Raw genomic sequence first — 27,080 nt, 5'->3', positions numbered from 1 at the left:
GTGGAACACTTTGCAATTTGAAACAAAGAACCAAGTGCAAGTAAAATACATTTCCAACCTTCAGCGAAGCTTGCAAATCTTGGACTTCTTGTCGGAGCAGTGATACTTCATCTCTGAATAAATATACCCACAGAGTGGAGAAAATGAATACGTAGTGGTTATATTTTGTCAATTACATACAGGTTATAACGTGTATTAAATAACTGGAGTGATAGCCATGTACTACATAAATATAACTTACATAATTTTAAATAGTTATTTTTAGGTTTTTTGAAACTTGGCATAAACCAGATTAATAGATCCTTATTAGTTCACTTTGCACATCATTTGAAAAAATGCTAAACATGTTAACTAGATAAGTAAAGAAAGAGATACGCAAAAAGTCTCATGAAAACAGAATGTATATCTAAATCGGTGCATCTGCTCAACCACATGAGTTCAGAATGGCAGATGTGCATTGGGACATGCTGAAGAACTGTTTAGCATGTCTTTTTATGAAAAGGACAGGTTTATTCTCCTTCACTTCCCATATCATGTAAAGGGACACTGCTAAGAGACAGCATGCTATCTTACTCCTTTTGAAATATGCAGTTACATAATTTTTCATCCACACAGCAATTTGGTATGCCCCACAGACACACTCACTTAATGGCCTGAATGCTTAAAGCCTTGGGATTTAAATTCTAAAATTTCATGCTTAAGCCTCCAGTCATGCAAGAACACAAGATCCAAGGCTACAACTGTTCCTAATTGATTTAGACAGCACCCTTCTAAACTGCAGGTCTCCTTACAGAATTGCACAACTATACATACAAGGATAAAGTTGCATTACTGAGATACAGCCACTCCAAATCTAGAATTCACAGGTCATGAAAATCATGCAAACATACCCTTTCTTACTGTTTGTGTAGTGGCAACACTGAGAAGTACACAGAATATACATATAGGTGTCAATGCCAACAAATTCTCTTAGTTTTACACCATACAATTTTACTGCTGCTGTGCTGTATTATCCCCTCCTCCACAGATGTTCTTTTAAATTATCTTTCACTTCGGAGGAAACAGAAAACCAAATCAAGCTACTCCTTTAGCTAAACTGGGAAGGAACAGATTCAATCTACATCAGCATATTGACACTGGGTCAGGATCAAGAAGCAAGTGAAACACATGCACTTGAACTAGTGAAGCAAGAACTCCAAGGTGGACCAATTTTAATGGCAAAACAAACATGGGATATTGGGAGGTTATTTTTTTTCAGAGGATGATTTTCTGCTATTTACACATTATTCTGCCTGTGTGAGATGTTCACTGGAGGTCTGCACATACAACTTTACTGATGCAGTTGTAGCTGTAATTCAAAACCTATACATTGGTTGTGAGTGGAGAAGAGGGAGCAGCTTTCTCACCAGTATGAGTAAATCAGCTAATATTCACACCTGAGATTATACATGAAATCTCAGGCAGGTGAAGCAGTTAACTTTATTGAAGTTGGGCTGAATATATACCAGATCTGCAATGCTAAAGCATTTAAGATGCTCCTGTCTTCATAGCAGATGAAAGGCTTTGAGCTGCATAAAAATAGTTTGTAGTAGAGAGGAAGGAGGAGGGGAAGAGGAGGGAAAGACAGTTTGTAATGTAAGGACCCTTCTACAGCAGTTGCCTTGATATTCCCAATATAGTTTTGTTTGATGGTTTCAAGATGAAACCTAAATTCAGTTTAACTGGAAAATGAATGGGGGAAAAAAAAGTGTAAGGTATCACAGTAGACACTATAACTGTCTTTCTTACTGCCATCCAAATCTTCACCAAATCTCCCCTTCTGTCAGGACTGTTACAATCCCTTCCTCTTCTCAGTACATCTGAGCCTCACCATCTGGCAAATCCTTACTACCTTTTCCTTATAATCCGCTCCATTCCCCACCTGTAATGCCAGTGCCTCCACCCCAGCACCAAGTACCAATGGCCTTGCTGAATTGCACTGGGGAAGAGTTACATGATTTACTCTTGGCACTTAACCAAGGTAGTTTATTGGTGGGGTGGAAGGAAGAGGACACAATATAATTCATAGTACCTAGCTTTTTCTATTGACTAAATAAGGAATTTCACCTCAGTCTTGGTCCTATGAATTACATGTAAGTTTCACTCCTAGAAGGCTAAACAGAGTAGCTCCCTGATGCAGGCTGCAGTATTTCTTTAATATGGTATTCCAAGTCTTGGAAAAACATGTTTACGTTGAATGAGAGTTTTCTCAAGCAAGCATGCCAACTGAGAAACATTAAGGAATGCCACAGTAATAGGAAGAAATAGCTCATGTGTTACACAACAGCTCTCACCAGACTCCCTTCACTCCATCCAAACTCCCTGACCTTGTCCACTTTTTCAATTATATGAGAGAAAACAAAACCACTTGTCCTTAAACTTTAAAAAAACAGGGGAAAATAAAAAAAAAATTTCACCAGCCTACATCTGGTTGACATTGGAAATTTGCAGGCATAAAAATAAATATTTCATAAACTATATAAACAATATAGTTACGATGAATAATTCCTCCATGTGAATGCCATTATTCTACCAAGAGTATCATTTCAGGTCTAAGTTATATCACTCCAAAAAGGCTTAAATCAGACAGAGAAGAAATACTCATTCTTGAATAAATGTGCACATAGGAAACCCAATATAACTCCACTAGAACCTACCACTTTCTCCTATATAACGCCATAATTTCTTTCGTTGCAGCAGCTGGGAGAGGAGGCAGCTATCCACAAGGAAGGGCTTATCTGTGCATGAAGACAAGATCTCTGCTAATGCTGGCTCTTATTGGCTTGCCAGCTGTGCACAATACTGGGGAGATAGGGATCTTCATTCAGGTAACAACTGAAACATGTTACCTTCCACACTTTTTTCTCACCAAAGAACCACCTCTCTTGAGTTAATTACATAAATATATGTATTTCATATCACCGGTCTTGCGGTGTGTACCTCTGAGTGCTGAATGAGGCCACGGGCAGCTGCACACTCTAACACTGCTGTGTACAAACCAAGGGAGTTTGGGAGAACATGACAAAACAGCAGCATGGACTGTCATTTACAACAGTCCAAAATAAACACTGAACAGAAAAAGAACTAGCAGGAAGCAAAAGGAAACCTACATAAATTTTACCCCTAAGAAAAAGCTTCCTGAACCAACACAGGCAAACTATTCAGTTAAAGTTTTCTACAGAAAGTTTCACATTATGAGTTCCTGCTACATACTACTGCTCCTAAAAATAAAGCAATCTGATACATTTCCTAGGAATATATTTAACAATACAATTTTGATCAAACAGTTAAATAAACTAAATTAGAGATTTCTGAAGATCAGCATGGAGCTTCTGGAACACAGGAGAAGAATTAGTGACACAGACAGAAACTTCTGATTTGCAACTAACTAGGTAATATGGAAACCTATTTAGGCAAATACTGATGTTGCAATTACACAGTAAGTACCCTAACTACCCAGGGCAAAACTAGGTTTGTTCTCTATCTTCAGGGTTGTCCTCCCCCACCCTCAAAAGCTGAAATTTCAGCTCTATGCCAGAAATTAGGAGGAACCTGTATTTTTTCTGCCACACTCCTAAAAATCATTCCAGTGTGTAATATTGCATTGTCAGCTGCATGAGAAATAGGTGATTTAATAAATATAAACATGTGTATCTGATTTTCATTTATTGTCAGATCAATATCAGCCAATGAAGTTTCAAGCTGCTTTTTAATTGTAGTTGGAAATGGGGCATGAACATTTAAATACTTGACTACATAATTAAGTGTTCAGATTAATACAGCCTTCAGTGTAATTAGAAGCAGCTCAACACTGACACAAAAGCACATGCACAAGTGAGTACTGTTTCACCTTTCCGGTGACAGATGACCTTCCCCTCCATGAGTTGAATCAATGCCAGAATTATGAACTGCTTCATAGTGCTTGAACAGCTCCTCAGCTGATCCATGAGACTTCATACAAAGAGGACAAATAAAGCCCTATTATAAAAAAGAAAAGAAAAGCAAATTTTAAAAAAGAGGTGAGAAGTAAAAATTTTTTTTTCCATCTTATTTTTACACAGAATTGTAAATTTTGTTTGAGCATCTAAAAGGTAGCAAAAACAATTGATAAGATTCATACTAATTCTTTCATGCTCTGATAACAGTTTTGGCAAATAAAAAGTTAGAAAATGTCTACAAAGTCATATTCCAATATTCAGTGGGTTTTTCCCCAGTAACATTACATACTAGCAACAAAACCTTTATTTAGAAAAATAAGAAGTCATTTCAGAAGGACTGCTCTGCAATTTCCTCCCCCCGCCCCCCAAGAAAAGAATTTTCCATAAAATCAGATTCTTCTTCCAAAGAGGAGGCAGTTTGGAGTTTGGTCTTAAAAAAAAGGAGATGCAAAAACCCACTCTAAAGCACTGCTATTCATTTACCTATTACCACCATATTTAAGCTACTGGTTTCGATATGGGCCAGAAGACTAAGAACCACTTTTTACCTTGCATATAATTAGTTAGTAAAGCAATTCAGAGAAATACTGCCTTGAGAAAATCATATCTCTACAGCCTAAAGAATCAGAAATCACCCATTTTCATTCCAGCATATTTACTGGAAGCTTACCAGAGTGAAAATTTAGCAGAGCAATGCCCTTATTCTGCCCATTAGCCCACACAAGTGAAAATGTAAGTATTATGTATTTATGTATAAATATTATGTCCAAACTGCCATTTATCAGAAGTACCATCCATCTCATTTTATCTAGCAACCTATTACACCTGCTTTTAAGTGTTGGACTTTATACTGGTTCTTCACTCACTTGGTTATGCCAACTCTGAGCCCAATTCCCATTTACTCTACAGCCCATATGCACCATGGTGGCAAAACAGAGACATTTCAGAGTGAGAGGAAACAATTTAGTCTCACATTAAAGGCTTCCTGTAATTCCAAGATATGCAAAGAGAAACTTGTGTGAGATTAAGCCCCCCTGTTTCTTAAATTAATTTCAAATGTGCTTTTGCACATTTATATGTTACCGTTAAATCCCTTATGCCAGTACAAATTGCAGTACACTCCAAACTGTAGCTAAACCAAGGCTCTCTAGTATCCAGGATGAGGGTACTCCTGTGGGATTATCAAATTTCACCTAATGTATACTCCCATGTGATATCTGAAGGACGTATGAAGAGTTTTGACACTCTTTTTCTGCTCTTAATTTTGCATTTGGATGTTAATAGACAAACCACAAAACTTTAAATATAAGCACAAAGTGAACATACTGATGTGTATGTTGATAACCACAATAGCACTCATTTTCTAACTTGACGTTCATAGTATTTTGTTTCACTAGACACTAAGAATTCAACAACCAAATGCTTACATGGATTTAACACAGAAAAACACCATCACATTCAGCTACTCAAACATGGCTAGAGCTCCAGAGCACTGAACACGGACTTCATAACTGCTATTATTTATTTAGTGTTTCAGAAAATAATTACTAAATACAGTCGCTTGTCAAACCCACCACATATAATATTGAAGACCAATTCTGGCACAACTAGATCAAACAAAACAGTATACTCCTCCTTAAGCAGACAACATGCATTTACCCTGAACAAACATTTATTTGTTTCCAGAATTGATCAGCACAGTTTCACTCCAGATTAAACCAAGTTAACTCATATGTATGCACACATGCCAAAATAGCTACAGAAAATTTGTTAAACCACTAGGTTCGCAGTAATGTTTATCTGAAACAATTAGCATATAATTATATGATGGCAGTGACAGTCACTCTGAGCAAAAGAACCAGAGGGAGATTCCTGACAAAAAGCAACAGCAATGAACCATAAGAGGGGTCAAAAAGCAAGGGATTTTTCTTCCCTAGTAGGTGAGAGCAGTCAGTCTCATACAGCGACAGTGCAACAGCATCCTTTCGGGATGAAACACTACCAAGTGGTTCTCAGTGTTGTGTTGTTTCTGGGTGATGGGAAGGTCTGCTGTTCGCAGAGAAAAGCAACTGTTCCTCACAGCACCAGTAAGTGCATCTAGAAAGAATGGGTGTAGAAAATTGCTCCGGCCTCTCCTTCCTTTTGCCCTTTATTTCCTTCCATTTAAACAGCAAACTCTGTTTCTTTGCTTTGTTGTGGTTGGGTATTATTCTGTGGAAAGAGAAGCCCTGGAGAATAAGAAAGAATAGATTACATGTGCAATTAGCCCAAGGGGACAGCAATCATTTGTTTGTCTCAATTATTAGGCAAAGCCAGCCCACAATTTCCCAGGCAGGCAGATCTGAAGGCAGTGGCTGCAAGGGCAAGGGGCCAGAGACAGAGCAGAGCTGCTGAGCCAAGGGAACATGCTGCAGCTGAGAGCCCGCAGGATGAACGGGAGCTCTGAGAAGGCAGGCATGCTGTCACCGGCAGAGGGGGAAAGCATGGACAAAACCTTCTCTTTATGGTAGAAAGCCCCCTTCTCTCACACAAGTGGGGATAAAGAGTGCACATACCAGCCCGAGCCCCTCCACCAGCACTGCCGTGACCATGGCTGGCCTCACTTTTGGGGGACCTGGTGCTGCTGGAGTCAGCGCTGGGTTAGAGCTCTCACACACCCCCTTACTCTAACGCAGCATTTCCTAGCTCTAACAGAGTAAGACATCACCCTTCTGCAACAGGACATCCTCACCAGAGAAAATGTCACCATCCCTGTGCAGAGCTGGGGTGGGCAGGAACGCCGGTTTCTACAGGTGCAGGCACCACCGCTCACACATCAGAGCCTTGAACTGCACAAACCCAAGACTCAGTTGCATCTCACAGGCTGATAATATTCAGATGATGACTGTTAACTGGCACTAATTCAGTTCTCTTTAGAGTAAGAAAATCAGAATCATCAGGATCTTCCGGGGCACCAGACAAAAGTGTGTAAAGGTTTCCTGGGCCTGCAACTATTAACCCTCAGTGTCAATCAGTGTTCAGGGACTTGGGTTGGCGGGTCTCTTGCTTTATTGCTTTAAAAAAAAAATAAATACAGCCATAAAAATATCTCTCTCAGCATCATCTTGAAAAGAATTTTGAAAATATATGCAAAAGTGTATTTTACTAATCTAAAGACAAATGTGTGAGAAGGGAGAGGTGAAGAAACCTGATGGTCTGAGATGCTTAAATCTTGTAAGCATTTTTGTTAGTTTGTAGGAATTTATATCAAGTGCAAGATATTCCTATATCAGGACCATGCCTGCCCTGGATAAAGAGGAGATTGTGCAGTTACAACCATAAGATGTAACACTGGTCACTACAACTCCGGGGAGCAGAGGTGTCCTTTGCAGTAAGCCTGCACTTGGCTCCCTTAACAGACTCCTTTATGGAAGAAGCAAGTATGAGTGCAATGTTCTTATATTTGAAGAAGGAAGCTACCCTATAAAACATGCACAGTTACACTTTTCAAAAGGCTGCATTTGCCAAGAGACACTTGGTAGGTTTCATTTTAAAATGCATTTAGGAGTTACTCTGCATAAAGCACAGCCACAGAGAAGTGAAAAGCAATTCATATTCTTTATTTAATAAATCCAAAGACATCACTTACAGCCCCTGCAGTGCTGCACTGTAAGTCATAACTCCTTAATTGACGTTTCTAATTGGGCTTTATCTTTCACTTTATGCAGGGAGAAGAGAGCCCAACAGAAGTTAAAGGATGATTATTTGGGGTTTGTTTTTTAAAATACAGAATCTTTCCACCAGGAAATGACAATTTCTTGAATCCAAAGCTTTTTGCAGATGTCTGTCAGTTGATAGGAAAATAAAAATAAAACCACAACCACCACATGCTCAAGTTTTTGTCAGGAAAGCGTTCTTAAGATCACCACAGAACTGCTGAAGCAAGACAGAGCAAGAACAGTAAAAATAAAGAATCAAACCAAAACCCCATATACATGCAAAATCAAACCACTAGGAGTCAGCACACAATTGGCATTCCAGTGAGAACGACATGCTAAACTTAAAATCCCAATTTTCTGTTCCCAAGGGAAATGTTTATCTTTCAGCTGGATGCCTGTGAGCCATGCCTAGCACCCAGCACTTGCACAGTACCACACTGTTCACTGTGGGACATGCCTTCCTCAGTGCAAAGACTCCAAAACACACAGGTTTCACTCATAGCAGAACAGAAATTGCTACATAGAAGTTTTGTAGGAAAGTGTCTTGCCTTAGCTTGAGTTCTAATACCAAATTTCTCCAAAGATCTTGGACTCCATGGAAGCACCAGAGGCTTCTTTACTTGACTTTCTCAAAACAGACTTACGAATAAGCCTGTAGAAGAACGTTTGTAGTTATTTTTCCCCTCTAATGGTTAAGATTTACTTTCAGGCCTGATAAAGTTAAGCTTCTCAGTGCTCTCTCTCCTAAAAGGCATACAAGGTAAATGATTCCTTTCAGGTAACATTAATACTTGTACAAATCATTAATACAGTATTCTTTGGGAATTACGCCAGGATGCTAAAAGCAACACTGGAAGGAAACTCTCACCACAAGAATGACCATATTTATTTATATTGTACCAATATAATTTACAGAGCTATTAACTGTTGGAAGAACCTTGGCCTCCCACATCAAAACATACTGCCCAGCGAGAGCAGGGGCATGGACCCACAGGCACACAGTACACAACCAGACCTACTGCAGGCTACTGTAGAGCCCTCCTAATCCTCAGACTATTTTAAAACTGATTCAGAAATAGTTTACATAAAAGAAGAATCAATGTATAAGACTGAATGGATTCTGTTTCTCTAGCTTCTCCCTGTATTCTGTAGGATTCGGGGGAGGTGGGGAGAGGGGGCAGGGCAGGGTGTAAAAATATATTTTTGAAAATTTCAGCCTTCTTAGAATATTGTCTTTCTTGTAATAGTTTTTTTCTCACCATTCTGCACAAACTTGATCTAATTAAGTTATGTAGTGTGACATTTTGAAAAGCAGTATTTTCCTTACTCACTAGCAAAGAAAATTGAAGATTTTTCAAAGATACTCCCTCAACAGGCTGAAGGCTCCCACCTGAGGTTTAAAAAATAACCAAAGATTTACATGTAGGTGTCTACTCCCCAATCACTACCAATGCAGACCTATTCAACACAGTTAATAGAACAAGAAACTAGTCAGCTGACCTAATAAATGTGTATATCATATGTAGGGTCAGCATAACAGCTCCCTGGGCTCCATCAATGATAACTGGAGCTCAAGACACCTACATAAACATGCATTAAATCTGACTTCATCTGCCAACTACTCTTTTTTCCCCAGAGCTTTAATGAAATGGTCTTTGTAGAGCTAATATGAAATCTTTTCTTAAGTAATTAATGAGTGAAAGCACAGTTTACTTGATTTTAATCTCCTTTTTCACAAGTTAAAACGAGTTATCTCGCAGAAAGAAGATGACACTTCTTGAAGAACAGTCCCATGGGCAAAACAGTTTTTACAGGATGCTCATATAGTTAGAGTCCAAGAAAAAAGGTACCCTATTTAAGTTTAAAAGTCACAGCAATAGCTACACATCTTCACTAGCATTTTCTTGAAATATCTTACGACTGTGTAGTCTATTCTCCAATCCCATTTTAATACTGCATAGAACTGAACAAGCGCTTCCATCTAGGTTGCGATGACTGCTGCTCATCTACAGCTGTATGTGGTAGAGAGTCATATAGCAAGGATAGCACACACACAGTTCTATTTGCTAATACAAATAAAGCTTCTGCAACATCTTGAATTTTTATTCCAGCAATTATGACATGAGTCAAGCTTAAAGAACCAAGGAACTTTGCTGTTTTCCACTGAGAAGTCAATTTTATTCCACAAACACTCTTCTTGGAAAATATTTAAGTACTGTGGTGAACAAAAACAAAACAAAACAAAAATCCAAAAAATAAACAGCAAACCCCACAGAATTTCAGTATAATTGATACTTTTACCATATGGAAAAGAGTAGCGAGTCTTCTACATACTATAGGACATCTTAGCCCAACCCAGTATGCACTTCAACATGCTTGGCATTCACCTGACCAGGCTTTAAGTTTAAATAAATTTGAATTTCTGGGCTTCACCTTTGACCTTCCAGAAATACTGGGCCAGCACTCAAGCCTACAAGCTGTTTCCAGTGAGCCACATGAACAAAAAGCAATAGCTGTGATTCAAGCCCAGAGCTCTAACACCTTCCAGCCATGACCTATATTCACCTACATCTCATAATCCAGACTTACATTAACAACACTTTCACAACTGTATTGGTGCAATAAGATGTATGCTGTGAATAAAGCCCAGCATGTTTAAAAACTGAAAGTAAGTTCAAGAACTGTACAGCATGTTCACGTGCTCAGAAGCATGAACACTTTTCCAGAGCTGATTTTAGTTTCTGTGTGTCATGAATATTTGGAAAAGTTCTAAATTCACCATTCACATTTCTCCACTACAGGTGAACTTCCACAATGTTCCCTGATACAAGATACACATCTTCACCAGCATTTAAGCAGTAAATCTAAGCTAAAACTCAGATATTCTCCAGTTACACAGTGATTTAAAGACTGAAACATGTTACACAACAGAAGATTAGGAACTGTATATACTTAGCGCCAGAGGACAGAAACATACTGATGTTTCAGAGCTGAAAGATGTATCAAGTAGTTTCTAGGTTTTATTTTCTAAATATTTATCGAAGCAATTAACTGAATCCTCAGTAAGTTCTCAGAGGCAGATTAAGCTGTCTGCCTAGACAGCAAGGACAAGACCACATTTCTGAAATAAATTACCTAGTCTTACACACTGATTAAATAAATAAAAAAAAAAAGAATAATGAGATATTTTAAGTTAAAGAATAAAAAAATTAGGTCACTTCCTTCACATATTGTTAAAAGGAAAATACAGTTGACATCTTTTCCACACCTTCCACCAGAAAAAGCCTTTTCCTCTGTGTTTACATAAACAGTAAGATGACAGAGGCTTCCTCGGATATCATATCTAATCATTAGAAAAGTAGGTTAAAAGGTCATGTTTTATATAATTAAGACCTGCAGTCCATTTCAATTTCACAATTAAGTATTTAACTTCCTGGAAAAAAAGAAAAAAAGGTGTCTTGCTACAGCTTATTTTATACCAGATTGCAGACTCAATATCTTCCCAGAAAAGAAGCTGAATTCCTCCTCAGAAGAATAGAACCAACTATTGATGAGTAAGAGTACAATTCTGTCACAACCTACAAGACTACAAATTTGTCATGAATTAGAAATTCTAATCCAGTGGATTCTCTATTTCTTAAAGAAAAGTCACATCACATGGCCAAGTTAAATCAGTATCTCTAATTCTTCAGTCTTAGTATTGTTCAGATGTTGCAGCAAATTAATGTACCAATGTACCTCAACCAATTATTTTTGTTCCTGCGCAGACAATTAATGCTGAGGTAAAAACAGCTGCCACAACCTAATTTGAGAAGCAACTGAAAGAGCAGCCAAAGAGAACAAAATATCAGCATTAAAGCACCGACATGATGTTCTGTGCAAAACCAGTTCACAACATTCCAAGGACATCCATAAAAGCAAAAGATGCAATCAATTGCATCTACAGTAAGAGACAAGTAGGGAAAAAGACACCATAAAGAATGAGGTCTTTTCAAAGAAAGACAAGAAAACCCACATTTTTGCATGACTAGTATGTCAATTTATACTCTACGTAAGGCAGGCAATCCTGCTATGAAAAGCCTATTCAGAAAACATCAGGGTCATATCTTGCTTGTATTAGCTAAGAAATACATATTTACTAAACATCTGGAAAGTTATAAAGACTACCCAAAAGAATTGTTTAAAAATTGCCTTAGATTTAGCCTAGCTGTAGATAAGACAATAGATGTTAACAGCCACAATATTCTAAACATTGCAGGAGTACCATACAGTGTTTTTTCTGGATGCCACAAGAGAAACTGGGAAGGGAAGTCTGAAACTAAGCCTCTCTGACTCACTGTTTATACATCCCGATCGTCCAACAGAGACAGTCAGGAAATGCTGGACACGGTTTAGAAATGTATCATTCCTTTAGGAAAAAGAAAACAAAACAGAAGAAGCCACACAGCTTTTGTTTGTGACACCACTGTATACATGAAAGTTGGGGAACAATGTCCCTGTTCGGGAACACGGCAATGCGTGCGACTTCCTATCGCAGTTGTTTGGCTGAGTTGGCTATATATGGACAGACATATGCCAACATTTTGGTGGTTGTTCCTGCAGCTGAATAAGCCTTTTTCTTTTAAACTAAAGCTTCACCAGTGCTTGGGGGGAAAGTATCTCACTGTCATTTTCACCAGTTATCATATGGTGCAATCCCTAGTTTGAAAAATGAGGGCTGCACAGAGAGTTGTTTAAGAGCAAGACCATAAATAAGGCTGTAGGTGAGCAGCAAGGATCCTTTCCCACAACAGGACATCAGACACCTTCAGAAAATGCAGGTGTGGACACCTGTGACTGAAGAACAAGACCAACTCTGACTTCATGGAGGACAGGGAGGAGGAAAGGGCAAGGAGAACAGAGGGACAAATGACCTGACTTACTAAAATTTTCATCAGCAGGGAGGGTGTATCAGTGGAAGACAGGTTAGTAAAGAAAGCTATAGGCAAAATTAAAAGCAAGGTACTAAGGCTTTTGTCAACCAACTGACAATCTTTCAGGTCTCACAAAGCACAACCAAACACTGGCCTTGCAACATGTCCTATCTCCATGTTCAAGGAGAATGTACTGGCAAAAAAACTGAACTTGGGAGCTTCTTCACCATTGTTTCCAACAAAATATATTTGAACTTTTCACAGTAGTATCCACAAGCAATAGAAAGCCAAGCATCAGTTTAAGTAAGCCAAACTCAGCAATGTTTCATATGTCTGCTACATAATGTTATCAATCTTATATTATTCTTATAATGCTGTCCCAGGAATGGCAAAGATGGAATGAAGGGTGACAAGGTGTTGCTGCTTCAGGATTACAATCCTGAAAGCTTGTTGCTAATGCAAACTATCGTTTTCCATCAACAAATGCAAACCATCAGCTTCTCAGTAGTCAAGCTCAGTAGTCAAGCATTTTAAACCTTACATACTAGTATTGATGATAGCTATTAACAGATTTCCCCTCTTTTTCAATGCTTCTATGCATGCTGATAAAATAAAAGATCAAACTGGAAAAAAATATATATATTTGAATTCTTTGTTTCTCACCTCTTCTAGATCTTTACAGAATCACTGTACCAAGAAACACAGCTTTAGCAACAGGAAACAGCTACAGCTAGAAACAACTGAATTTGCATTTCATGTGCTACACTCAATACACAAGTTTTATCAAGTTAAAAAGTTGTAATCAGCTACTGACAAATAAGAAGTACTGACAAGTAACTTACGGTGGAAGACCAAAAAGCGGGCAAGAACCCACAGTCAACTCCATGAAATTATCTTAACCACAACCCTGCTTAAATAAAAGAGTAACTTCTTCAGGTAACCACACCACCTCTGATGGCTCACATCCCACAGTCTACCGATACCATCACGGAATGCTACAGTCTGTCACTGATAAATCACAGCTTATTCAAGTAAGGCACTTGCATTGTGACCAGGTAATAAAGAAAATAAAAAGCTGACTTGACCATGAACAAAGCACCACAGATGGTCTTTGCTTCAACAGGAGGCAGCGAGGAGTCAATGAAAAGCCAGCCCCCAGTTGTCCCAGCTCTGAGGAGGTCCCCCAGCACTGCAGGAAAGCAGCACAGGCCAGTTTTACCACAGATCCTGCTCACTTTAACAGGTGACACTTCACCCTTGAAAAGAGATCTCAGATAACTCTAGGATAAGCAGTGTATTGATGGCTTTCATCATCTTTGGGAATAATACCCCACTATTTGAAGTTTTCCCTTTAAAAATAAAGTGTAAATACACATCAAGTGTAGTGAAGGAAAAAGCACTACTTAGCAAATGCATACAGCAACAAACACAATAAAATCACATCACTCACAGAGCCTAGAATAAACTCTTTGATTCGAAAACTCTACAAAAGTAACATCGGCAGAAAGAATGCAAAACTCCACCTCCCTACAAACCCGTTTAGTGCATGGCAGGCTACCTGCCCCCAGAAGTCACATCTACTCTCTGAAGGTTCACAGTAGAAAAAATGCAGATAGCCTTGTGCAGCTGGAGGCTGTTACCTTACAGAATCTAAATTCTTCCAATCAAGTAGTATAAAACTGCACACTTTGTTTTAATTGTGCAGTTCTAAACTCCACAACTGGAAAAATTTACAGATGGACTACTATTTATGTCTATTAACTGAAACATCCTTTGCATTTTGTTGGGGAGATAAAAAAAAATCCAATAAAATTTTATATAAAGAATTTGGGTTTATAATTATTTTTATAATGTTGCTGCAATACATAAGGCTCTTAAACATGTTCAAGAAGAGAAGCTTCTATATTTTTTATATTCCTGTCCTCTGTTCCATCTTTTACCCAATGTACCTATTTAGAAATCTGCTTTAAACTTAGTTAGCTAATAAGAGCTCGAAACGTTTCTTTTCACAAAGGATGTAACAGATCCACATTTATCACTATACTGAGTCTGATGTAAAGTAAACCAAATAAGGTAACAGACTTATTTGCAAGAAAATCAAGCAAAAGCTGTTCAAAAACAATACATCAGTGACTGCAAGTCTCCCAATACCGCAAACGTTTCATGTGAGACACAACCGCAATCCAGAAAGCTAGAAATAGATTAATTCATCTGCTGAATGTATACTTTGAAATCATGCATAGGAGATCAAATTATGTGTCAGCAAGGAATCAAAAGAAACAATTTAAAAGCTGACACCCAAACCACAAGAAAAGATGTATGTTCATTTAAAGCAGCCCCATTACCAAAGCTATTGAAACAAAATAAACAACACCCACAGTAACAGCTGGGAGGTCACGAAGCTCCTGTCTTCCTTCTGTCCCAGTGTGCTCATTCTGGTAATGTTCAGACAGATCAGTGGGAGTTACATACACTTTCATACATAGTGGACAGATGAAGCCCTGTGAAATGTATATTTGTTTTTAAGAAACTAATAAAGACAGACAAGCAGATTTGGAATCAAATGCTGTTCAAATTCTTACGCTGACAGTTCTCTACAGTCACCAAAATCAAAGTCTGTTTTCCTTTCGGAAAGACAGTTTTTGCAAACCACATATCAGTATCATGGAAAAGGCAAGAAGGAACAGTTATTAAGAACATGAAGATAAACAAATCTAAAACACAATAAAAACTAGCACCACACTGCATACTACCATGTGTTTTCCAGATGCTCTTGTGTCCCCCTTCATATGACAGAGGAATCAGCTGCATCACAAATTGTGAGTGGACCGTTATGAAGCATCACATCAGATCCACCACATGGTTTCCCATAAGGGCATTCAGATGTTTCACAGAGAGAGAAAAGGGTGGTGTGCTGAGACTGCAGAAATAACTCTGTAAATTAATAAGCAACTCTGCGGCAGCAGGAGAGGCCTAGGCACCAGCACAGCTGCACGCCTGGCCGGCATGCTAACTCAGGGAAAAATATGCACCTTCCTTGGTAGCATTTAACAAAAGAAACTCAGCATGCTCACCAGAGATTTACCAAAGCCAATAATTAAATCTGTTTCTGAAGAACAACAGCTTCACCTCTTCAAGACACATGCTACATGCTTAAACACCTAGAAAAAGCAGGGTGGAGAGTAAGGTGCTCTGGGCATCTGTTCACACTGCTGGCTGGAAGATGCCTGCACCTCAGCAGCAGAGCACTACACAGGCAGGCAGAACAGCCTGAACACAACCCTCCGTGCATGCATGGGAAGGTTAAGGTCCCCTACAAAAAGGATGTCTGCGGCAAACCTGTCTAGCTAACACAGCCACGTTACACTAATGAAAGTGTAAACACGCCGGTGGACTCACTGCAAGCATGGAAAATTCAGCAACCCTGTACTGCAGATGGAGTTGCGCTGGGACCTATCCTACGGCTCAAACGTTTCCTCCTTGGGCAGATTGCAGTGAATAAAAGATATATCTAGACTCGATTACAGGTCTGTGTGTGATCTGAAGTGCTGACATGGCCACAGACAGGACTAAAGCAGATTTTCACCCCTCCTTGAGCAAGAAACAGTTTGAATTCAGGCTTTCTCACTCCTTTTTGTTTCATACTTACAACTCTCAAAAATCAGAATGGATTTCAACCAGGTTTGAGGAGGTAGGAAACATGAGAATCTGCACAGATTTAATAATTATCCTCCATTTAAATCTTGCAGCAATACAAACTAGAAAATCTATCCAAGAAACTGAAGTGAAAACAAGTCAACTGGAGTTCTGACTAGGTAACACTGGAGAACCAGGTAGGAACATAACAATGAAATGGAGAGCAAACATTCTGCAAAGTCTGACTACGATGCTGCTGGAGATAAGCTCTGAGACACCACCTCAGGCCAGCTGTGCAGGAAAAGGAAGACTAACAAGAAGGCTTGAGTTGTGTGCTGTAACACGTGAATCTCAGGAGAGTAAAAACCCATCATCAGCTTCGGAGCTCAGTTTCAAACAGATTTTGAAATTATATGCTAAGGAGAACACACCACTTGTAACTAATGCAACAGATGGTGGAATTATTGACAACCAAAAGATACTTTTTCACGTTATACAGTACCAACCAAAAGTGACACAGCAGCCTTTGGTCTGACCCCATTTCGACTCAGTAGCGAGAAATGCCAATGGTGCAATAGTGCAGGCACACCGACACTTTGAAAGCGCATCCTATGACAAGGAAATACTACTACATTAGTATTGTGGTACCTTGTGACACCCATCAGCTGTACAGTAAGTGATACTGCACTCGTGTTAACAGAATTGTGCAATTTTAGCCAAACTTTGGAAAGAAGTGATTATCTCACTGCACATTTTTGTGCTTTAAATAACTACAAAAGTAATGAGATTTTAGTCTGCAGTTTAAGAATATTTATTTGCTTCAGGGACAGTGTAAATATGCATACAAAACAGATTTGGACTCACAAACGCGTGACTTGTATAACATGCAGCAAAATATTAAGTAATGTCTGATTATACTGACTCTAATAAGGCTTCAAGAAATAAGATGCATGGATGGAAGGCAATTAGGATTTTAAACAGCACAGTGAAAGTTTCTCTTATCTCTTATCATAGCAGACATAGGAGTATTTGAATCATCATACACTTTATTCACTGTAAGAAAGGGCACTTTGCTCCCTTTAATGGTGTAATAGGAGTAATTAACCTTGCACTGCATTTGTATGCTAAGCTTGAAACATTTTCAAGCTAGGTAATCAGGCTACATTAGCACAAACCAGCTTCAACAGCCAGTGAAGTCAGTTTGCATTTTTCAGAGTTAATATTTGACAACACTGTAAATCCAAAGACATTGTACTATCGTACTGAAGAAGAGTAACAACTTATTCTGCTGGTTAAGTATGGCATACAGCACATAAAAAATGGACAGGATTTACAAGTGGTAGATTTATACACCAACACCAAACAAAAAACAACACGTTTGATATTTCACAAAAAGGAAGAGGTTTCCAGTATACATTATAGCTCAGCAGAAGCAAGGCAAAAAGGGAGTACAAGTGTGATAAAATGTTAAGCCTCGTTTTTTGAAACTCTCATAAAACATTTATTACAAGGAGTCTTAATCTTATGTCTCATTGCTTTTAATTTTAATAATTCATCTCTAGGATTACAGGAAGAATTACTTGTGACCATTTAGATAGAAAGTCTAATTAACGGTTACATATAAACATGGCCTAGCCTTCCTTTTTTATTTAAATAACAATCAATTCTTAGAAGATGACACTTCTGAGTATTTATTTAGTACAGCTATTATTTACGTAGGGCATCAAAAGTTACTGCCAACTGCTTCATGGATCAGAGAAACAGCACCCAAGGTTTAAGACTCCAGTCCCATGTACGATGTACAGTACCTCGGAGGAGCCTTCGTTGTTCACGTCCACGGCATTTCCTGGTGTGGCAGATGAATCCGAATCCGAGCTCTGAGACCCACCTCTACCCGGAGTCTGAAATAGAGGGGGGAGAGAAAAATTAGTGTCTACGGAGTGTATTTTAAAAAAGCATGGTACCTATGCTATGCATAGGCCTCTCTTCTACTTGCTGGAATACAGAAGTATTTTCCCTCTGCAAGAGTAATGAAGTGACAAACAATTATTTAATTTTCACTACAACACTTTAACAAAAGCTTCCATCCCAGATTCTCCATGCATCAAAGGACAAGCAGACACCAGAACCAAAGGCCAGGATTTTAAACCACTTCCTCTCCTGAACGCTCAATACAAAGAAAGAATTAGGCTAAATTCTGTCCATATATCACTCACTCTGATGTTAAATTAGATATCTATATCCAAGAGGCAAACACTAGAAATTACAGTCTAAACAGTTTCAGAAGTAGTAAACTAGTATCATACGACTTTCTTGATAACTTGTCTACAATCTGAACAAGCCTTTAAATATTTGAAAGACAGAAAACTGAGGAGTGAGGACCCTGTTGTTACAATAAGCACACAAGCAGGTACACTGCCTTCATTTGGAAAAAATAAAAATAAAAATCAAGCCTGTGGTAAAGATAAAATATGTTAATCAGTAAGACAACCTATAAAAATAAACTCCTATGAATATGTTGAAGATCAAAACTACAGTATTGACTTGAAACTATAGATTTAGAGAAAACAGACAAATAAATTTGAAATACTACATGATTCAAAATCTGGATAGATGGATCACAGCTTATAATACTTATTTAACTGTAACTTTGATTTAAATTTAACTTCCCTTACTCATCTCCAGAACACCACTGCTTGACCAACAGCAGAAGAGTTAGCATTCTCAAAGCAAACATCAATAAAGAAATTATCTTAATACTGATATGTAATCCTAGTTTCAACAAAAAAATAAAAGTTCATTACACAATTCCATGATGAGAACTGCAAATGGGAAGAAATAATGCTACTGCTGTAATTTAGCCCATCTGGAAATACTTGTAATGTTATAAAGGATTTTCTAATCTAACATAGGGGGATTAAAGATACAGAATTTTATATATATAGATGTAAATCTACAGAGACACACACAGAAGGAGATAAATAGTTTTAGTTTCTAGATCTTGGTGTCTCTAAAATCTTACTTGTTTTAGAATTTCTTGCTCAAATATATCCTCTTTTTTTCCAGACAAATCAGCCATATAACCTTTTATAAGATAACTACAGCATGCATGCTTTTCCATACTTTGAAAATTAAGTATTTTCCTGCTCTGTTTTGTAAAGACTGTTCTATTTCCAACTTTCACAAAGATAACAGCCTTTTATTACTAATCAAATAAAAAAAATAGGTAATAAAAAGGTAAAGTTACTGATTAAGGACTTAATTCTCAGTGAGATACAGTTCAGTTTTAGAAAGGCTCCAAAGACTGGCCAAAGGGAAGTGAGGAGGAATGAAGCATCAAGCTGTCGGGGCTGGCAACAGTAAGTGAACGAAAGGACCATCTCTCCTTGTTCCAGCCTTCTCTGAGGTCATCAGTTAAATGATCACATACGCTGGTTTTTCCTACTCCCTTACCTTTATTTTAGACATTTTACATTTCTAAAGATAGTAAGAACACAATATAGCTTCCTTCTAATACAGCATACAAAAGCGATAAGCAAAGTGATGCAAGCTTTCCAAGTTAACAATAGGAGAGGCAAACAAGGCGTAAGCAAAGAATATGATGCACATATAAAGCACATCAAAGTGAAGGCATTAGTACTTCTCCTTCAGGTCACTGATACAGACAAGGCACATGACAGCATGGACCACGGGTGCACACTCATCAAGTTTTCATATGACATCAAACTGGGAGAACCAGTTGATACACTCAAGGGCAGGGCTGCCATTCAGAGGGACCTAGAGGAGCTGGAGGAATAGGCCAGTGGGAACCTCATGCAATTCAACAGGGACAAATGCAGGGTCCTGTGCCTAGGAAGAAACACCCCTAGCAGCAACACAGGCTTCTCTACTGAAAAGGACCTGGAGCTCGTGTCAGACAGCAAGCAAACAGGAGCCAGCAGCGTGTCCTGGCAGCAGAGGGGGCCACCAGCACCCTGGGTTGCATCCCCCGCTGGCCAGCACCCCTCAGACCACATCAAGATACTACATCCAGTTTTGGCTCTCCCAGTCCAGGGAGGACATTGATAATCCAGAGTGAGTTTGGCAAAAGGCTACCAAGACAGCTTGAGGCTGGAGCACCTGCCCTGTGGGGAGAGGCTGAGTGACCAGGGCTGGCCCACCCTGAAGCAGGGACACCTTTGGGGAGACCTAACAGCAGCCCTACCACCACCTATGAGGAGGTCATCAGAAAGAAGAAACCAGGCTGCTCCCAGCAGCTCACAGTGAGAGAACAAGATGCAGAAACTGAAACAAGGTTCCCACTGGACATAAGGAAAAGCTTCTCCAGCATGAGGCCAGGCCTGAGCAGCCTGCTCCTGAAGTCCAAGCTGGTCCTGTTAGCAGCAGGAGCTCAGACTAGAGAGCTCCTGAGCTCCCTTGCCGCCCAAATTGTTCTGTCATCTCTGAAACGCTGCCCTACGGAAACACATGTCTTGCAGGAGAGCTCCAAAACACAAGTTTAGTAATTCCGTTAATGAAGACATGGATTGTGTGCATTGACAGTTGGAGGAATAATATCTAAAACTGGTAAGGTGTAGCCAAGTTTTTCAGCAAGACAGGTAAGTTAGAAGATTGCATCTAATGTTACAAACAGTTTTCTTAGGTTTATATAGTTCAGAAGTTCCTTTCCGTGCAATCCATAAACCACAGTCAAGCAACTCAGAGGTAAGGCTCAATTGCGAATCCATTTTGTGTGAGAACAAAGAATTCAAAGATGATATATATACACTTATGTCTACATAAGGGAAAATGAAGAGGTCAGGTGACAAAGCTTTCTTCCATAAAGGAGCTGAACTTTCATAACATAAGAATCAATTTCTTATTGAGAGGAATTTTTAAAAAGGCTTTAGAAATCTGAACATGATAAAAAGGCTTTCGTATAACAGTTAGCTATGGCGGCTGTTCTGTTCTAGAAAGCCTGAGAACTTGGACCCTTATCTTTCCAGCATCTACATCCACAAGTAGAAATGGGATGTTCTGAAATGGAGAAAGTGTCATCATTAATGGATATGCACTTCTTTACTAACACTTTATAAGAAATAAGTCTTTTGTTCCACTCTTCAGCTCCAAAAACTGAAGGATGTGCCTTCATGTAGCCTTGCACAGAAAGACACGAGAGCAGAGGGAGAACCTGGATAAAACTTTATAGCCTGAGTAATGGCAATAAGACCTGGTCCAACCGTCTCTTCAGACGGGCAGCACACACCTCCACTTTTGCAATACCTGAGCATATGTTTTCAACATACCTAATGAATGATTTCGTGCCAAAACCAAGAATCTTCTGTGACAATTAACACAATATTTTCTTCATATTATATTGGAACTTCTTATACAATGCTACTGTGCATTGTTAATCGCCCGTCACATTTCACCTCAGAGTTGACTGCATTTCGCAATCAGATTTGCATATTAATTTCTGCTAGTTCTAGCACTACAAACTAGAGATTATTAAAACCTCCAGGATGAAAGGTCTTATATTAAAAGTACAATGTTATTACTACGTCGCTGATTAAACTACTTGCTTTACGAAACACTTCAAACATGCTATAATTACACTAAAAGGCACCACATGGCATGTCTTATTACGCGCAACATACAAGACAGGAATTACTAAACTGTACCTGGTAAAATCCTTTTAACCTTTTAAAAAACAGCATGCTCTCTTTAAAAGAGAAAGCATAATTCCAAGATAAATTTAGGAAGCTTAGTACAAATAGGTGTTATTTTCTGGTGAGTGGCATGCACAGGGAAGAAGGGTGGGAAACGGTCATTAAGTAACTTTCAGGATCCGGGAAAACACCTCATAGCATCCATTTGCAAAGTAATACACACTAGCAAGAAAAATTTAATACAAATTTGGAAGGATGTTATGGAAACCAAGACCATAAATGCAATTAACTTCTCTTTCAAGGCTGTAATATAATTCAAACATCCTTCACCAGTCAAATAAAGAACGGGGGATTGGGAATATTTTTTTAATTGATCATTGCATGATCAAATAGGTTTGCACATATGTTTAAGAGAGGCTCCCAAACCACTGTTGTATCATGTTCCATAAAAAAAAAAATAATAAAATCATAACACATTGAACAACTCAGATTTTGTGAAGTAAGGAAAGACTCAGAATGATGCTCTTTGTTTTCACCTGGACTATACAGGAGAGCAAAAGAATGACTTACAAATCCCACAGGAAAAGTAAATTTTCACACAGGCTTCTGTATATGTGTTTTTACAAAATTAACATTTGACCCTTAAAGGCATACCCAGAGATGAAAGACTGATGCAAAATTATTCTCTCACCCAACATACTTCTTTCCTAGCTGTCAGTGTTATATTTGTTTACTTTGCGAAAAAGCATGTTTCTACTACTAGCACTAGAGTTGTAGAAGTAATATGCTAAACTTCATTATGTTGTTCTCTGTTTTCTCAGAACTGCAAGCTAATATAAAGAAACATCATTAACAACAAAAAGGACAAGAAGGATTGCAGCTTGTTTTCTGAAAAGGAATAGAAAATTATACAATGAATGAGTTGAGCTAATGCATTAAGATGATGGAGTATAACTATGGATCGCTACCGTGCCATTTTTGCATAGTCATTTATCTGTATATAGCTACACTCCATTCAGTTATGATACTCTTTTTCAGCAGTTTTAAATTCAGAATAAATTAAACCTTTGAAAAAATGTTAAGCCTTGAGAAAGTCTGACCAAATATGTATTTATACAGTTTTCCCAGCAGAGATTTAAATACTACAGAAGGGTCCTATTGTCCAAACATATTAAGTTCCTGAAGGAACAGACAAGACTCAAGAATGAGAAGGCCAAAGTCCTTGTTATCAAACAACTCTCAATGCTAGAAACAGAGTACAGTGCAATAGAGAAGAGTAATACTGTTTACTTCTAAAGAAGTGTGACGCTATTTCACGATTCCATAAAACAAAATACTCCTGACTTCACAGGGCATAAAACCTTTCTTTCCCACTGCGCCATCGGTTCCACGCAAGCAGACCCTATGCCCAGGAAGGGGCACACATGTTCCTTTCGACCCCACAGGGAGGGCGTGAGCACAGCTGCAGTTCTGCATCCATCCAAGTAAATACGCTATCTAGGGAGCCCTGAAATTACAAACATAAAAAAGAAAATTATACGTAAGACATGAGATGCAATGCATCCCGGACACGTAAATATCTCTACTCCTGAGCCTGGAGTAAGAGAAAAGGTGACTGTACTACCTGAGCTACAGAAATGCCTGCAAAGTCCTGTTCTCCACCTAGACCCCAAGAACTCAAGCACGGTTAGTGACAGAGCAATAGGATCTTACCACTCAAACACAGTACAACCACTAACAGCTGTAGACAGCCAGTTAAACACAAAGAATGAAGACAAAAACTAATGTAAACAGTAGTCACTCTGGCCCAACAGACAAAACGTGAGTAATGGGAAGAAGGCTCAGAAGAAGGTCAAAGTAATCAGTTTTCCACCAGCTGAGTATAAATGCTTACTCCTTACAAAAAGTGTGGGAGGGGTTAGAGTGTTGAGTTTTTTTCCCCCCAAGTTTGGTATCTTCCAAATGTAAGAAGTGAGCTCTGCTTTCACAGACTAGAGGCAAACTGTCCCACTAGCAGATGAACTACGGAGAGCGGACACAATGACCACAAAGGGCCTTCAGAGTTGAACATTAAATAAAGACAGCTCTCTAAAGAATACGCTGACAAAAAATCAAAATATCTGGGCAGGAAGGTTGTGTCTTGGATATACCACACAGATGTCTTTTAGGAAAGACTACCTTTTTCTAGATCAGCGCAGTGAACAATGCATCAAACTGAGAAGTGGCAAGAAGGAATGAAAGGGGGTTTTACGATACAAACATACAGAACAGATGGATCCCTGAGATGTCACAGTGAAAACATACAAAAAATTTAGAAACAGATTTCAGGGAAAGGACCTAAAACGAGGACCTAGTTGAAGACAGCATGGAGATACTAACTTTAAAAACTATATTATTAATGTTCAGTAGTAAAAAGTATATAATACTTTCTACTTTGAAAATATGCCATTCAAAGTCACCATGAAGATGCTTTTAAAAACAGAAATCACAACTGTGGAAAAAACAACAAGGTGATCAGGGAACAAAAGAAATATAAGAAGAAACATCTGATGTTTTGTGATGTTTTAAGACTTCAGGAATCAGAATTTCAAATCAGTGACTAAAACTATAAACAGTATCTTTGTAGCATTTGTCTTCCTTCTTTGCAGCTCGATGGCCAGCTGAGTTACAAAAACCAGGAATGTAATAAAGAATACCTTTTTTTTTTTTTTTTAAACATACTTTCATAACTCAAGTTATATCACCACTAATGACTAGCCATCCAGCTAGGAAGGATGGCATCACCTATAACCAAATAATAAACCCAATACATATACAAAAAACTACATTTCTGTAACTGGAAGGTGGAGTTTTTTGCCAGCTACATTAGTGATGTACAAGAAAACGGTCAAGAGAAGGTTCCTTGGCCTTCAAATTACTGCCTTAGAGATATGAAAGATTTTAATACTTCTGCTGTTTATGAACTAATTTGACAGCAAGCTAAGGCCCACTTTTAATGCCAAAGTACATCAGAAGTCTTTTTTCACACTTTGCCAACCACAGATTGTAAATCAAAAAGGTTTGTATGAGGCTGTACATGCAATCCCTACTTTTAAAAGGTCTAATGCCCATTTTAGTAAGAGGCAGATTTTTAAAAGCATAGTTATTTGCACCAATTAAAAGATTAACACCTTTAAAAATCTTGGCATTTCTCTGTTTTTTGGGCAGGAAGAAGTCTGTTTCACCTTTGCTGGCAATTAGCTCTGCTGTAACCCTGTAATTTTCAGGAGCCTCTGGGTAATAGTTTATTTGTTTAAACTTTTCAGAGAAGATGGCTGTTTCTAACACACAAAAACTTTTGCACTGACTTTAGATTTTTATAGCAAGTGTTTAGCTGAACTTGTACTTAGGAGCAAATTTCCTTTGGCACTGTATCAAGCTTTTTCCTCTATCACAGAAGCTTTCCTTGATGGCCGGTTATTTCTCATAATCAATAAACACCCCGTTAAACGCTGCCAGTATTTAATTAGTTCCATACTAAGTTCCCCTGCTTGTTAGCAGGGCTTCCCATCAAACTTCAGGAAGGAAGTTCTTCCCTGTAAACACAAAGCTCCAAATAGACCAAGAGCGACCTTCACCTGCCCAGGGTCTATGACCGAAAAACAACTTGAGGCACGCTTCACACTAAGTTGGCAGTATGCGTACCGATGTACTTTCTTCCCCTCTGTTAACTCTCATTCTTGTAGCAACGCTTCCTCGCGTGGCAGATAAGGAAAGCACGCCGGCATTTCCAATAAAACACCCTTTCACCGAGGTGTCACGCAGACAGCAGGCGTCGAAAGCAACACGAGATCAAAGCGCCGAGGGCGGCTGGTTTCCTCTCTACCCGTGAGCGCCCTCCGCATGCCACACGGCTCCCCCGCCGGGCGGGATCTGGAGCGCTGCCTTCCCACCGCCGCCGTGACTCAACCCTTTTCGGTGCATCCTCCAGCCGAGCGCCAGCGACCGAGGACCGACGGCCCCAGCCCTGCGCCAGGCTGACACCTGCCCTGAGCCGGCTTCGACCCGAGTCGCAAGCGGACGGCAAGGCGGCTCGCACCGCCGCGGAGATCGGCGAGGATTTTGGAAGGCGAGAAGGGTTTCATAAACGACTGTCACAACTTGGCTTTGCAAAGCAGGCAGAGCTGCCGGAAAAGCCGGTTCTAAAATAAGGGGGACAGCTGGCCGGCGGCTGCCGGGCACCCGGGCTTTCAGCGTCAGGAGCCTGTTGTTTGCCCCGTTGGCCCCCAGGGAAATACCCCCAGGTCCCCGCGGCGGCTCTCCCCAGGCTGGGCTTCCCTTGAGCCTGCCCGAGGCGCGGGCGGCCCGCAGCCGCGGCGACGAGCGAAGGCGGCGGGCGGAGACGCCGCCGCGCTGCGGGAAGGAGCCACGCCGGGGCAGGGCCGCCCCTCGCCCCACCGACAGGCCCCTCGCCCGGCGGCAGGGGCCCGCCCTCCGCCGGCACTCCCGCCCAGCCCGGGGGACGCCGCCGCCGCCACCGCCCCCAGCCAGGACGCGGCGCGGGGCCGCGGGCCCGGCCCGGCCCGTCGGGGCTCGGACCGACCCCCGCGGCGGGCGAGGGGGCAGCGGCGGACAAGCCCGACGGCCTCCGGGGGCCTACCCCCGCCCGTGCGCCGCGGGACGGGACGGGACGGGCCGGGCCGGTGGCTCTGGCCCCGCCGCGGGGAGCCCGGCCCCGCGCCCGGCCGGCACCAGGAAGCGGCACCTCCCCACCACGCCACGGCAGGGCTCGCCGCCCTGGCCGCCGGGGCGGGTCTCGCTGCCTTACCCGCTGCAGAATCCGCCTGAACATGGTGGCGGAGCCCGGATGCCGCCGGGCGGCCGCGGCCAAGCCGAGGGGGAAGCCGCGGGGCCCCGCGCAGCGCCGCCCCCGCCCCGCAGGAGCCCGGCGCGGCCCGCTCGCCCCGTGACAGCCGCCGCGGCCGGGGAGGCGGGGCAGCAGCCGCGCCGGGGCGGGACCGCGCCGCCCCGCCCCGGGGAGGGACGGGCCCCACCGCGGGGAGCCACGGGGAGGGAAGACGGGGCAGAGGGGCCGGCAGAGCACACGGGGCGGGCGGGGGCTGCCCTTCAGGACGGGACGGGGTGGCTGTGGCGGCGCGGAGCCTGCGCCCCGATTTCCTCCGTGGGGGCTGGGCCCGGCCGGGCTGGGCTCCGTCCCGCCGCGCCGGG

The 27,080-nt window shown here is 40.7% G+C and overlaps 1 protein-coding gene across 5 annotated transcripts in view; it reads right to left on the bottom strand.

The window, feature by feature from the left end:
* Positions 1 to 26,823, bottom strand: part of EEA1 (early endosome antigen 1) — a 78,295-nt gene extending 51,472 nt beyond the window's left edge. The window contains exons 1-5 of one of the 5 annotated variants that reach the window (XM_074827073.1): positions 26,680 to 26,823; positions 18,033 to 18,125; positions 14,967 to 15,089; positions 3,890 to 4,017; positions 59 to 113 (exon numbers count right to left, since the gene is read on the bottom strand). In XM_074827073.1, coding sequence (XP_074683174.1) covers positions 59 to 113; positions 3,890 to 4,017; positions 14,967 to 15,089; positions 18,033 to 18,125; positions 26,680 to 26,703 — 423 coding nt within the window. In that variant the 5' untranslated portion in view covers positions 26,704 to 26,823. Of the gene's footprint in view, positions 1 to 58; positions 114 to 3,889; positions 4,018 to 14,966; positions 15,090 to 18,032; positions 18,126 to 23,233; positions 23,366 to 25,556; positions 25,605 to 26,679 lie in introns of those variants that run through there. The other 4 variants (XM_074827074.1, XM_074827076.1, XM_074827075.1 and 1 more) reach the window with 4 other exon arrangements.
* Positions 26,824 to 27,080: the final 257 nt, after the last annotated feature.

The sequence above is a fragment of the Strix aluco genome, chromosome 5 (genome assembly GCF_031877795.1).
Source record: "Strix aluco isolate bStrAlu1 chromosome 5, bStrAlu1.hap1, whole genome shotgun sequence".
NCBI classification, from domain to species: Eukaryota; Metazoa; Chordata; class Aves; order Strigiformes; family Strigidae; genus Strix; species Strix aluco.
The sequence above is the reverse complement of the archived record's forward strand: the minus strand, read 5'-3'. Positions and strand labels throughout refer to the sequence as shown.